This window comes from Bemisia tabaci, chromosome 3, assembly GCF_918797505.1.
Source record: "Bemisia tabaci chromosome 3, PGI_BMITA_v3".
NCBI classification, from domain to species: domain Eukaryota; kingdom Metazoa; phylum Arthropoda; class Insecta; order Hemiptera; family Aleyrodidae; genus Bemisia; species Bemisia tabaci.
Window position 1 is genome coordinate 23,075,851 of NC_092795.1, and position 15,203 is coordinate 23,091,053.

The 15,203-nt window shown below is 39.1% G+C and overlaps 1 protein-coding gene across 1 annotated transcript in view; it reads left to right on the forward strand.

Annotated features, from left to right (window-relative positions):
- Hgsnat (Heparan-alpha-glucosaminide N-acetyltransferase) overlaps positions 1 to 14,392 on the forward strand; it is an 84,281-nt gene extending 69,889 nt beyond the window's left edge. The window contains exons 10-14 of the mRNA XM_019040691.2: positions 2,561 to 2,682; positions 6,733 to 6,908; positions 10,998 to 11,181; positions 12,327 to 12,439; positions 13,291 to 14,392. Of these exons, the coding sequence (XP_018896236.2) occupies positions 2,561 to 2,682; positions 6,733 to 6,908; positions 10,998 to 11,181; positions 12,327 to 12,439; positions 13,291 to 13,472 (777 nt within the window). The 3' untranslated portion in view covers positions 13,473 to 14,392. The remainder of the gene's footprint in view (positions 1 to 2,560; positions 2,683 to 6,732; positions 6,909 to 10,997; positions 11,182 to 12,326; positions 12,440 to 13,290) is intronic.
- The last annotated feature ends 811 nt before the right edge of the window (positions 14,393 to 15,203 follow it).

Sequence of the window (15,203 nt, forward strand, 5' to 3'; positions counted from 1 at the left end):
CATTTAGCGCACGTGATACAACTATTTCAACTCTCGTGTAGTCAAAATTACATACCCAATGAATTGAAGGAAAACTCGATTTGAACATCCAGTTCCATTCAACTGGACTCAACCACTATCTGCTGTGTCCTTGTGTCCTTCCGAAACGAGGTAGAAATAAATCCTCCAAACGGATGAAAGCACGAACTTCCATCTTCATCGTATAAAATTTGTAATAATTATAGACGCTGAAAGTGTCGAGGAGAAAGTGAAAGTCAGATAAGTGTGATTGAGCTTTAATATAATGCTCACCGCCTTAGGAAAAGCAGAGGCCACAACTTGGCACCAACGGCGAGGATCTGAATGGGATAAATTATCTATACCGAGATTTGAGTTTTCTTTTCTTTTACGTCTAATTACACTCAACGAAAGGGCTCGAGTTGTCCATTGCGAAAGCCACGAACCCTTGTGACCAATTTCTTGAATTCAATCTTGAGCCGGTGTCTCCAAACAAAAGGGTCAAGGGTCAAAAAATCTAAACATCACAGGGAGCTACTTTCAATGAGGGGATACTCTTCCTTCGCATTCTTATGACTCTTCTCAAGTCGATGAACTGGGGCTCAACCATTTTCTTTCCCTCTTTTCGATGAACCGTTGGCAAAAAAGAAGAGGTTACAATCTCAAGTGTCCTCTGACTCCATCTTAGGTCCTTCCAGCTTGAAACAGGGACGGGAGGATTGACTGTGTAATTCGTTTTGAATGAATTCCCGGTTCCACGATTTTCATCTTGAGTTGTCTGACTTGGAGAGAGAGATTATAATTAGGTACTTGAGGTCAACAATTTAGTTCCCCAGTTTTTTCTGATAATTGAACGGACTTATTTTCGTATGCCCGTGTTCAAGATTTCTTTCGTAAATACTCCTGAAATTAGAGTACTTTATGGTGAAAGTATGGACTAGCTCTCCTTGACTGCGCGGAGCTTGTAAGATGACAAAAGAATGGCGGACATCGTATATGCAGGCCATCCAAAATGACAGGGAGTTTTGGAATCAGCATTTAAAGGCAGACTTTATTTGATTGAATCACTGTGAAATTTACTCAAATTACATAGTTAGGCGTATTTATACAGTTTTGAAACTAATTATGTGATTGCGTTTGAAATATGCTTTTCAACCTAGACCTTTACTATGGCGAAGTTGGCAAACTATGCATCAAGCGATGACTGACAAAGTTTGGCAACAACTTCCTTCCATCCAAAGCCTCCGCCATTTTTCTAGTACCCATAGGTTTCCATGCGACCCAGTGGGCTAGCTCCATAAAGGCACTCTAATTCTGCTTATCAAAGTATCTGCAAGAAAGGCACAAAACAAAAAGCATCAGAGGCCCTTATTCGCAAGCCTTTTAAGGCTACGTAAAGAGAATGAATATTTCCCAAAAATCCCGACAACGCATTAACCGCCTCAATGACGAAAAGGTGGAGGGGAAGGGGGGTGAGAGCTGAGGCTCCAAAATTTCAGCTCAAATCCCAAGGGTCCAATTAGAGGGAGTTCTGTTACGTTGCAGGCCTGAGCCCACTCGAGAGAGGAGCAGCATCTCATACCGCCGAAATTTGATACCCAGCAAGCATTTTCAGCATCTTTCAGTTCGTTAACGGCCCAATCAAGGCGCACACAGAACACAGATCCCTTTTCGGAGATGCAGCATTTTCTACCCTCCCGCCCCCCTTGAGTGACGTATTAGGCCCCGTTGACAACAAATTGAGTCGGTGATACATCGGAACCGATGCGTCGAGTGTCAGATTTGAAAGAATGCTTCGAGAGCATCATATTTTTCGGACTGAGTTTTTACTTTCATCCACGTAAGAATGGAGCTCAATCTCTCATCAATTTACTTTCCTTCCCCCGAAGAAAAAATGCTCCGCCCGTTGGTACGGAAACTACGACAGGCTCTGCGTGGGGGCATAAGCTAATTTTTCTTGAGGTGTCTCAAAGTTTTGAGAGTGATCTTTCAATTTATCGGGCGGACATTAGTCAACTTCACTTCGTCCTAGGCGAAAGGAGGTTCTTGTAACGTTGGCAGTTTTGACCAACGGGTGAAGCATCATTGCGAGGACTAATAACTAGTATTCAAGAAGTGAGGTGGAAAAATGACACTTTTAGGTTGCAGTGTTTCAGAATATCCCCTGCTCCTTTATTATAAGAGAGACAAATGAAGCATTTTCTGTTAATTTTGTTCAGTACACTGTAAAACTATGAAGAACATTCCGTAAAAGTAACGAATTAGATACATTTGCTTTGGTCATGATGGACAGACGTTGGTGAAGATTCTTAGACATAATGAAACAGCAAAACGCATGCCCTTTCTGCACCCCACGCTTTAATCGTGATATTTACTTTCATTGACTTCGTCCAATTAACGCACTTGGCTTTTCATTAGGTTGGAAAGTTAAAAATCTTTGGTTAATTCAATCGGGGCTCATCAGTACGGAGTTGGTTTACTTTTTCCACCAGATGAAAAAAAGCTTCAAGATTGTTTTCAATGTCTATAAGCAATGAACATCCTCATTTTTATTTTCTTGCAGAATAAATTCCTTGTCGCCCTCAAGGACCTTATCATTCCGCTGCCACAATGGGTTTTCCACGGTGCAATCGTTGCTTTCCACACCTGGGTTGTCTTCACAATCGCCGCCCCTGGATGTCCCAAGTAAGTCCCTATTAAAATGGTTTTTAAATAGCACGATAATTTGTCTGGAATCGGGTAATAATCAGCTCTTCCAAGCCGAGGCCAAAATGGAAGGTAGCAATTTCTGATTTGGAAGAATTCATTTTTATCTTCACACTTCCAAAAAAATTCGTACTTGGATGAAAATGCTAATTAATTATGAACATAAGCAAATTTACCATACCTGGACCGCCTTCAGCTGAAAAGAACCAGACCGCGTCCGATATTGCCAAAAGCTGGGCAATGTAATTTTTTACAAGTCAACGTTTGTGCAGATTTCTTTGGAAATTTTAAAGAATTTGATTCGTACTGTACAGAAAATTCACTGAAATTAGCACAACAATCCGCTGTTTTCATGTAAAAAATGCATTGCCCATTTAAATTTGGTATTAAATTGTATGTGGTTTGGTTCTTATCTGCATGACACGGTCCAAACGATGATGCTAGTCAAAAAATTTCTGTAAAACTATTTTTTGGTACTGAAGGCATAAAGTGTTATACCCTAGAATAACTACATTCGTTACCTATATGCAAACTGCAAATATTTTATGTCTCTGATAAAACTAATAATGTTGCAAATCGATGGTAAAACTGCCAAACCACGTATCTTGATTCGCAACGTCACAGACTTCCTGTTATAAAATGAAAAATTACCTGACGTCAATTATTGAAAAACAGGGTAACATGAAACGTAAGAAACAAATGAAAGATTGGAAATTTCAGTGAAATATTTCATGAAATTTCACGAGGCTGTGAAATATTTCATATCTTTCAGCAGCTAAAGTATGCAACCCGCACTCAAACAAACAAAAATAGAAGAAAGTCACAATTTTCACATTGTGCGAAACATGTAAAGGAACCGATATTTTTCAATATCTTTTAAAAATTTCTGAAATTTCATGAAATATTTCACGTGAAATTTCAAGATTTTATTTTTCATGAAATTTTGCCACCCTGTTGAAAACTTAAAATATTCCATGAAAACTTAAAGGATTGGTATCGATTAATTCTCTCTCAAAAAAACAAGATGGGAACAGAGATTTTTTAACACCACAGACGAGATACGTTGTCTGATAGTTCACCGTCGAAATGCAATATTTTGAAGTGGCAACAAAGTTTGGAGGGACTCAAAAACGGGTCTGCTTCGAGCGGAAGGTTTGAGCGGAAACCGGAGTCTGGCGTCTGGGGCCTCGGCGGCCGTTGACGTCCCAAATTGCAATTTCCGATTAGATCTTCCGCCCCCGCGATGCCACCGCCGCGCCGTCGTCGCGTCGTTCACCTCCAACCGAAAAAAATCAACCCCCGCCCCTACGCCCCCACTCCCGCGAGTTGCTACTCCAAAGACACTCTACGCACGGCAAATATACGATTTACAGTCGTGCAGTGACAATGGACCACCAGACAAGGTACGATTTTAAACACTCTGATACATGTTTCGAACCAGAATTTAATGTAGAAAACGATTCTTACATCAAAAATTACTGAAATCCACTCCTAACTAAGATATTAACGTTATAATTGGACGTATTTCTATCAACGGAACTAAGCGTCAAAGGGGGAGGAAGGGAGCGGGGGGCTTGGATTGGTGGAGTTGCGGAACGCGATGCTCGTTCCGTCGTATACTCGCAATGATTTTCCATGGCGCTTAGTTACGTTTGACAGAACGCGCTATCCGGGATTCTAAAATCCTTAAAAGGAACTCAATTTGGCACTTAGTCCCGTTTAACAGAAATACGTCCAATTTTTACATTGGTCACAGGAAATTTGAATTGCTCGGTCACGAGAAACTCAATACTCTACGTGAGTCAAATCGCGCCTTACAATGGTTTCGGCAGGCTTCTCAATTGAGCACTGTTCCTTTCTCAACCTTGATCGTTCAAAGTGTAAACAATTTGCTATAGCTGAGCCAAAGCGTCATGATTGAGGCTACTATATTTCCGTATTGCAGAGACTGCCACGGTAACGTAACGTGCGGTTTGACTCAAGCAGACCATTGAGTTTTCATGTGCGGGAGGTTTGAATTCACGTGTCAAGAAACATTAAATATCTTGATTAGGAGTCGATTTCAATAATTTTCGTCGCGTGAATTGTGTTCTACGTTAAATTTTGGTCGAGAAACATGTATCAGAATGCTGAATTTTGTCCCTTGTCTAGTGGTCCATTCTGAAAAGTTGGCAACACCGGTTTTCCTCTGCAGCCTGCCTCACCTAGTATCGATATTTCTAATGAATTTAAATGGAGGAAAAACTTAACCACCAACCATTTAGCCACACTAACCACACTAGTTGGAAGCCAACTTGCCACCGTAGTCGAGGCACCACGCAGGATTCTAAATTATTTTGGATAGGATCCAAACCAATGACAATGTAGGGTGTCTTAAAATAAAGCGCTAAGCCAACAGAGCCGCCCGCACTGTATTTGGCGCAATGCGTGAAGTATTCACACGGTCTTGTAGGCGCTAATATGGAAGTCGAGCCGACCCAGCCGACCGTACCGCGTTTTGCGCAATGCATGAAGTATTCACTCAGTCTTGTAGGCGCTATTATAGATTCCAAGCCCACCGCACTGTGTTTGGCGCTCTTATTCAAACGTGCGGAGTTACGTACTTTTAATCTTGCTTAGTTGTTTGTGCCGATGTACAAAGGCCAAGACCCCATCACAAGGCAGAGAATCGATAGTTAAAAAATAAAAAGAACTTGTTACTAAAATGGAGTTTTTGCGCACACTAAATGGATTATTGTCATTTAAAATGTATACCGGTTGGTTTTTTTCAGTGCGCAGTGAACTGGACCGCGTAAGCAGAAAAGAACCATGCTACTTTTGCTATTGCCAAATTTAATTAATAGGGAAATTTAATATCTTACACGCGAAAACGGTTGCATGGATTTTATGCAGACTTCAGGGAATTTTCTGCATACTACGAAGTGAGTTCCCGATAATTTTCAAAGGAATCCGCACAAACGTTCTCTTATGAAAAATTGAATTGCCCGATTAAAGTTGGCAATATCTGATGCGGCTTGGTTCCTTTCTGCCATTCGCGGTTCAACTAAGGTGGTTTTCCCGTGAACGAAGACATATCGCTTTCCCGGGAACAATAACATGCACAATGTTTACTATGACCGCCAACTCCTGGAGGCGGGGGAAGAACCACTCCGTGTGGTCGCGCGCCCCCGCCTACACGATCGACCTATTTCAACCACCGCCTAACATCATCACTTCCCCAAAGCGCCCAAAGCGCATTCGGGGTGGAAAGACGGGGAATATGGAGATGTTGCATGTGTGAGGAATTTGCGATTTGATTGTTGATTCTCATGTAAAAGTTCGCGAGAAACACGATGGTGCCACTGGTTTTCTCTAAAATCAACTCCCAAGCTCAAAAAAAGCTCTCAAGTTGAGGCCAAAATGGAGGGGATATCCCACGCTATCCTGAGCTTCATCAAGACAAATTCTCCATGCAAAGATAGGGAGCAAATACATTAGCAGTGATGCCGTGTTTTCAGTTTTGGAGTCCCCAAATAAAGTGGCAGCCCTGTCAATGTATTTGCTCCCTATCTTTGCATGAAGAGTTTGTCTTGATGTAGAGGTGGACTCTCAGGATAGCGTGGGATATCCCCTTCATTTTGGCCTCGACTTGAGAGCTTTTTTTGAGCTTGGGAGTTGATTTCAGAAGAAACCAGTGGCACCATCGTGTTTCTCGCGAAATTTTACGTAAGAATCAATAGTCAAATCGCAAATTCCTCACACGTGCAACATTTCCATCTCAATCTAACCGACAATTCTGTTATGAAAACGAAAAACGTCTTAAGAACGTTCGGAAGTTGTCAGATTCCTTCTGATAAAGTGTAAATGTTCTAAAAAACTTGTGGTTATTTCTCAGAAAAATGTATTCGCGATTTAAAATTGGAAACGACGAATCGGACAAAATTAGGCCAGAGCAACGTAGATTTTTGAAAAATGTATGTCTTTGTGAAGTGTTACTAATCTGTGTATTTCTTGAAATCTATTTCAACTTTTCTGATGTATTTTTTTCAGAGGGTACATGGGTCCTGGTGGCATCCAAAACAATGGGATTTACAAGAACTGCACTGGAGGGATATCCGGTCACATTGACAGGACGATCTTGGGAGTCGAACACACGAGAATCTTCCCATGGTCTGGAGTGGTCAACGTCTACAAGGGTCTACCTTTGGAGTCAGAGGGAGTCTTCAGTAAGTATGAGCAACTAATGACTGCATGGCAGTGGTTAATTTATGCCAGAAAAGACCCCTAGGCAGCCGTAGTAATTCATTTGAGTATTGGTGTATCAAGCTATCCAAAATTGTCTTGCCTCATACTTTGTGGTTAATTATTTTCAATTCACTCAATTATCTTCATGCCATCTCTACTTTTCTATTCTGCAAGTTTCAACGATTGATCCTAAATATGTAAAATGAAAATTAAAATTCCACTTAATTTTTTGGGGAAGCTCACAATCTCCTTAACGTCCACGCGGAAGACACCAATAATCACGGTAGGGTCCAGAAATAGCTCCGAGAGAATATCAGCACGAGCATCAATCTCTATTCGCGGAAGAGAATAGAAATAATGTCAAGATAAATAAAAGCAAAGAAGTTCAAACAAAGAGAAACCTCGGAGAGAAGTACAAGTTACACTTCCGGCTCTCGGGGAAACGTGGGTTTACTCGGAACTCGCAGCAGGACGAATCCGAATATATTTAGTGAGAACGCAATTCTAAAAAACGAAGAAACCCTAGCGAAGTCCTTCTTATTTTATTCACGCGATTCCATTCATAGATTCGAATAAGCGTAATGAACAATTAGCACTATCGAGGCGAGTTAGGTGCACGAATGGGAGCCGGATCCATTCACCGGCTAAATCTGGGAACCATTCGGGTACCTCATAACGACCGACGGGAATTCTAATTAAAAGCGGGAATTGAAACTATAACGAAGTTCATAATTTTGACAAGGCACTCAACCCCCCTCCCCCCCCCCGCCAAGCTCCGCTTCCGAGCGCCGCGTGACCGATTTCAATATTCTTTTATTGCCGAAACTTCGCGAGTCCCGTTCGATTATCCCCGCCAACATCTGCTCGGTAGCGAATGACTCGTCCGGATTCTGCCGATCTGTAAAAGTTGTTCCCGTTTTTCCGGGGCTGCAAATCAAACTAACAGAGCTTTCTCGAGAAATCGGTGGCGGATTCGCATCGTGGATTCTCGGGAGATCCCGGTTTCTCGTGAATTTACGAGCGAGAGAGCTTTTGAGTTTTTAACCTGACCCGCTTCAGAAAGGGACTGAGTATTAGCCCAGTTTTGGTCGCTCTTAATTGGATTGAATTAACCCTAATCTGTCTGACCTGAGTCTTTTAAACTCAAGTCCGTATCTTCCAAACGAGACGTATTAAGGTGATTCGATGGACGCCATATTTTGTGTCAGAACGGCATGCGGTATATCGCATCAATTGGTTCCATTTTTTCAGCTACTCGTCATTTTTCTCTAATTTTGAGATCGCAATTCTGCTGTCAGGAGACTAAAGCACTCACTTACCAATATTTACAAAGAAATCCAACGTAATAAAGGCGTGGTTTTTTTAGAGAGAAAACATCGCATTCGAGTGCAGTTTCGATATCAGTATCGAATGCGATGCTTTCTCTCTAAAAAAAACCACGCCTTTATTACGTTGGATTTCTTTGTTAAAATTGGTAAGTGAGTGCTTTAGTCTCCTGACAACAGAATTGCGATCTCAAAATTGGAGAAAAATGACGAGTAGCTGAAAAAATGTAACCAATTGATGCGATATATCGCATGCCGCTCTGACACAAAATATGACGTCCATCGAATCACCTTAATTCTGAAAGGAACTATGTTGCTCGCAAACTCTCTATGCATATAGTCCTTTTCAGCATAAATATGTGTAATTAACAGACACATACGAAGAAAAGAAGGAATATAAAAAAATAATTCCTTTTCCCGTTTTTCCCTTCTACTCCTTATTCCTTCCTCCACTCTTGTCTTATATTTTTTCCATGTTTCTATTCTTAAGGCCGTAAAAATTAGTATGCTCTATATAATGAATGGCGATATTCATTTACTGATTCATTCATGAGAAAGTTAGATACTCATCTGTTTTTATGATGTGAACCTGACTGGATCTCAGATTCTCCTTGGTATTTTGATTCAACAATCATAGAAATAGGTCGTGACGTGGTTCTTCATCTTTATAATATATTTATTTTGCTTTTATAAATAATTTTAATTTAATGAAACAAACTTACGACATTGTTAGTTTGATAAGTTTGCTGCGGCTGAAAACATTTCCCCTGAGGATTCATAATAAGAAAGCGTTGTTGCCTTCTTCTTAGTTTTCGAATGTTTTTCCTCTCGCTCTTCCCGCTAGTTTCCCTTCTATTCTTATCATTTTCGAACATCAAAAAAGAGTTACGTTACCGACAGAAAAGAAACTAAAAGGAATAGTAATATTCCGTGTAAACTTGGTATTCTCACTCCAAGCAAACATAAAAATGGCAAAATTATTTTAATCGATATCAGTGATTGTCCATAGAAGAAGAGCACTAGCACTTCTTCTACAAAAACTAAAACATGAACAGTTATATCAAAGCATAAAGAAGTGCGTATCACACACATTTTTGAACAAAGAGCTTCCAAACACTCCAAGTTAGATCAGAAATGTGGCAATTTAAAGTTCGCCGTTGAAAAAACAGTTTTAAGAAAAATGTCCGCGTTTGAGGGCAGGTAATCGCCGGATTATATTGCTTCTTTACTCTCTCCGTTGGCACGTATACTGATCGCAAAGTATTTTTTAGTCAATAGGTCCCGGGTTCGAATCCCGGTGGTGGCGTCTAATTTTCACGGAATTGACGAGTAGATCTGCTGAAACAGATTCTCCTCGGTCCTAATCCCTGAAAATTGGAAAAGCCTGGAGCATGCACGGAGAAAAAAAACTTCGTGCGTGGGACCCGAAGTTTAGGTCATATGGATCTCTGAAGTTTTCGGATTGAGCATTCGAACTCTTAAGGTCCAGCTGCTGAGGTTTCGATCACACATCTGAAACTTCAGTTCTTAGGTCTGAAGTACTTCGGTTTTCGCATCCAAAGAACTTCGGTTCTCACATCCGAAAAACTTCGGTTCTCACATCTGATCTCACATCTGATCGGAGATCCCACGATGTCTACGGGCACTAAACATTGTCTAAAGGTGGCTGAAGGTGCTAGACACGAAACAATTAAACCAGCAGAAAAAAAAGTATTTTTTACAACACTGCGACTGAGATAAAAATCCACCGGAAATCCAATTTTCACGATCCAACTCGATAAAAATAACTTCACTGAAAATCCCTCGGTGAGCATAGGATCCTTACTCCTTTAGGAAGTATATTCCTAAAGTTTTAAAGCCATATCGGGGAAAAGTCAAGCCAAGTGGCAAGCTCCAGCAGCCGATCGGAGTAGAGTTACTCAACCAAGCGAGCGAGTTCGTCAAATACGAATTAGACGCTGCGCCGCACTCTTGCGGCAAGTTGACCTGCAAAGCCACCACTATTGCATGCTGCCTCGTTGAAGGCGCAGAGAACCTCTTCACTTGACTGCGCTTGAAGTTACTCGGCTTCATGTTGCTTTGTACCAGTCTTAGTTCTGAGTGATGCTTGGTAGCGTTACACTTTATACGGAAAGAAAATATCGTCGTCTTGAAGGGTAAGAAAAATTAGAAGAGAGGAAACAGAAAAAAAAACTTGCGAAAATCACTGTAAACTTTGATAATTATACAGTTAATTATTCGAATCAGAGTGCCCTAATAATGACGTAAGTAACCCCGCTAGTTAAGACGATTTGCTCCTTGTTAAATTGATATCAAATTGTTTTGCAACATTACACTATTTTTTCATTGTTTTTATTGACTGAGAACGAAGTATCCTGTTGGTGTAACTTCCCAGAGAATTATCGTGCAAGGGTAATCCAGAATTGCATATCACATACGGAGAAAAAGAGTATAGGAGTTATCCCCTAAAATTGCGGTAATCCAATTTGTTGGATGATATGGACACTTCCAATTCATTGCGCTAGTGCCGCAACATTTGGGTTAGTATCGGTAATACCACAATTAATTGGATCACCTTTACAATTGATCGGAAATGTCCATATCATCCAACAGATAGGACTTAACCCTTACCTCTTTTTCCCCGTGACTAACATACGCATCCAAGCAAATTACGAGTAGAGCAAATGTGAAATTTCTACAGTTCCGATTTGATTCGTATCAATAAAAGTCATTTTCAATTTTCAGGTTCCCTCCTGGCAATATTCCAGACTTTCTTGGGAGCTCAGGCTGGCTACATTCTGTTGCATCAAAAATCGGTAGCATCTCAAGTAAAACGATGGTTCCTGTGGGGTTTCACTTGCGGTTTGGTCGGAATAGGGTTGAACTACCCTTGGAGTAACCCCCTTATTCCAATAGTAAAGGATCTCTGGTGAGTTTGGATTCATGACATTTACATTAACTCCCTGATGTAAGAAAGTAATTCGATTTTGTCACCTTGGTAAGGGAACGGTACTTAATGAGTGTTTGAACGTTGAGAAAATTCCTTTGATAAATTATTTATTTTCTACATAACTGCTAACGTGATCTCTGGACACTCCCTCTTAAAAAATGTTAAAAAAAAAAATCTTGAAAAAAGAAGAGCAGAATAATCAAAGGGAATACACCATTTATTCAGTGCGATATTGCTCATTCTAAACCTCAACATTAATTGCTTCAATATAAACCACTTTTACGCCAATTTTGCATCGCAGTCTGCGGCTCGGATCACTGTTCGCCTTCATATAGGCGATTAAACAAAAACAGCTCCTACGTGTCAAAATAGTTGCCGATTCACTCAAAATGAAGGTGGATCACGTTTGTTATTCCGCATAGGAAGGATGACTTCTAATCCGTGGTTCCACTAGTGCCAATTCTGGTGGGTTGGCAACTCATTTCCTCCATTTCAACCCATTATTGTCAATAAAAGTCTGCAATTGATTAATGAAATTGATATACAAGACGATAGACAAAGAAAACAAAGAGCAAAAATTGCACGAATCTATTTGTTGAAACTAGTGGTTGATATAGACCGAGTGGAAAATTATAAAATAAGGCAAGCCTAGGGTGAGAAATAAGGCAAGTGTAAGGGTTGCTGTTTTAAGTCTATTACTCGCCCTCTTTGTCTATTGCAACCACTTGATTCCTCCAATAGGATTACTCATTATCTCTTTAACTTCTTCGTCTACGGTTTTGTCGATGGATTCCATAGCCCGCGGGTAAGGTAGCCTGGTTTTTTTTTTACCGACCGTTTTTACACATGCATTTAAATGAACAGAACTTTAAGAACTGCAAGAACCTTCAAAGGGGTTGAAAACATTGAATTCGCTTTTTTGTTCCAATATTCCAATTATTTCAAGAAAATTTGGGCAGATATTAAAAATTGTTGTTGAGCTCAGTAATAAAGTACGAACTTCTTGTAATTTTTTATTACATTCCTTGTAAGTTCTGACTATTTCTTTAAGATTTTGGCATTTTAAAGGAAACTTATTGGCGTGTCTCTCGTAATGGAACGATACTCATTATTTGTTTTTTCAGGACTATGTCATTCGTTCTGATCACTTCCTCGCTGGCCTTTTTCTTCTTGGGGATTTTGGCCATAATCTGTGACCACAGTCGTATATGGTCTGGCGCTCCATTCAGCTTCACCGGTATGTTTTGCTTGACACTTTCGCGGTAACTTATTCAGTTTTTATCGAGAAATGTTTTTCGGAAATTATCTCAGAGAGTCGAATCGGGTTTCGAAAAGGTTTATATTCCGGTGTTGCAAATTGATTCATACTTTGATCTTTAACATTGTAATAATCAATTCCACCCTCACAAGTTATGTCATTTATGGTTAACATAAATAATCATTTAAAATACTTTGCAAATCCGAGGGTCCATTGCGCGTTCACCTAGAAAATATTTGCAAAAAATATATCCAAAAAGCTAAGACCAATATTCATTTTTACATGTATTGAAGCCAAAGTATAAATTAAGTTTAATATTTTCTAATCTGCTTGTTATTTTCTTAACAAATCTAGAAGCTCGTTCTATGAAAATGAAAAATTATTGTATGATTGGGATAAAGCTAATCATGAACTTTTTTAAACGTTTATTTTTCTATCACACTCTTCACACCCTTCATCACAATTTAACAATACTTTTGCGCGGGGATCTTCAAATTACAAAATGATTTTCTAAAAAAAGGTGATAAACTTTCACCCGTAAAATTCCAAGAAACCCTTATTTTTTAACTTCAAATATATTGAAAAATGTATGGCTACACTAGAAGTATGGTAGACCGATTTTTGACACATTGATACTGCAGTGTAAAAATAACCAGTCATCCGGTAAAATTTACCATACTTTTGTTAAATACTATTACATTTACAGTATTTGCTCATTGAGTCCGTTATATCACTATTGCTCGACCTGGCTTTTTTTCGGTGTAAATTTGAAATCGATTCTTCCTAATTTTAATAAATTCCTAATTTTTTACATTTTCCTATTTTTCTAGGTAAAAATTCCACATTCCTGTACATCGGGCACTTTCTGTGCTATCAGATGTTCCCATGGCACTGGATATGGGGGAAGATGAACACGCATACCATTCAGCTCGCCGAAAACTTGTGGGGTCTCTCTCTCTGGATCCTATTCGCATACTATCTCCACCGCAAGAAATTCTACTTAACTTTGTAATCAGGCCCATTTCATATAACCTCATCATCCATTTTCCATCATGAATTATATCAAAAAGGCAGATCATGTTTACTTTGTTTAACATCCCTTGCCTCAAGACTGGATGACTCCACTTTTGTGGAACACCTCTTATCATGTCGGCACAGAATGTCAACCAAAATATTTTTGGTACACTAATATTTTCGCATTCAAGACCTATTTAGTGCCTCTATTATTGAACGAAGTTGTGTTCAGTTCATGCCGGAGAAGAGTAATACTCTCTTTCATTCAGCTGTGTGAACAATAAATCTATATGTCTCTGTAGTACATAGAAATTCATTCAACTGTGTGAACGTTCAATGAGTTTTTGAGTTCTGTGATCTGAAAAAAAGAACGTAATTTTTTTAATCATATCATTACATTTTGTACATGTTAGTTTGTAAGTAGGTATTTAAGTATTGTTTTCCTTAAATTAATGCATCACCTATGCAGGCAAGAAATAGGAAGGTTTCACTCCTTCAGTTACCTGATAAAAAATACTATAAATTTATGGAGCAAAATTTGGATATAAATAAAAATTAAAAAGCAATATCAAAAGTTACACAAGTTATTTTCTCAGATATCGATATATTACATTCCTCGCTTCATTTGCTCACTTTCTCTGTAACTAACGTGTTTCATGTAAAATAATCCGGTCATATTGATGAAGAGTAGAGGCTTTTTAAAGAGTTTTTTTGTGAGAGGTTTCAAATTATTACTAGGATTTCGTGTTATATTTATAATTACAAAATCACTTTCGATGGTCTCAGAAAATAAAAACAATTTATTTCATTTTTACACGGCGAAAAATTTTTCGTCCGTTCAAACATTCATGCTTTACTTCATCACATAGTTTTCATGTTATTTATTTTTAAATACATATTTTTATTTGTAAATAACAACGTGTGTTTTTTTACTATCGTCCATCCACCCATCCACCTAAAATATTTTAGTAAAGAAAAATGCTAGTTTTGTGACTTCATTTGTACTTGAACAGTTTTTAAGAATTGTCTCTATGTGACGTCATACATTGATTTTGTTACAATATAATATACCAAGTTTTTGGGTTCTGACAGTTGCAAAATGTCCTGTCATATTTTATTCTTTCAGAAGACGGCTGTTCAGCTTAATGCTATAAATATGTAGATTTCTCGAAGCCTCTCAGAATGTTCTGTAAAATTTTCATTTGTGGACGTCAAAATGATATTTCTTAAAGGCATTTAAGTAAAATAGTTTTGAAAATTTTGAAAATCTGTCATCAAGAGACGTTATCCTCTTCTACTAATACACCAATTCTATTGAACTTTTAATAGGCTAGCATCCCAAATACACACACATATTTTGTAACTATTCTGAAATGCCGATTTTACCTTACCTAATTCTGTTACTTCATAACTAGGATTGTTAAACTTACATGCTTGGATACGAAGTTATTATCAGATTATCATCATTTTTGCACCCTGAGTGTTTGCCTCCACTACGGCTGGGAGACCAATTTGCCCTCTCAATGGTTGGTTCATATGCCTAAAAGACAGTGACCATCTCGAAAAATCCCCTTTGAGGCAGGGGCAACCAGCTGGGGTCCGCAGGATTGCCAAACCTGTGATGGTACGCGCAGTCTCCCATACGGAACCCAATCAAATATCTTTTTTGGCGTACCTCCTTTTGTCATCTTTTAAACATGACCACAAGACGGTAATGTCGGTAATGATG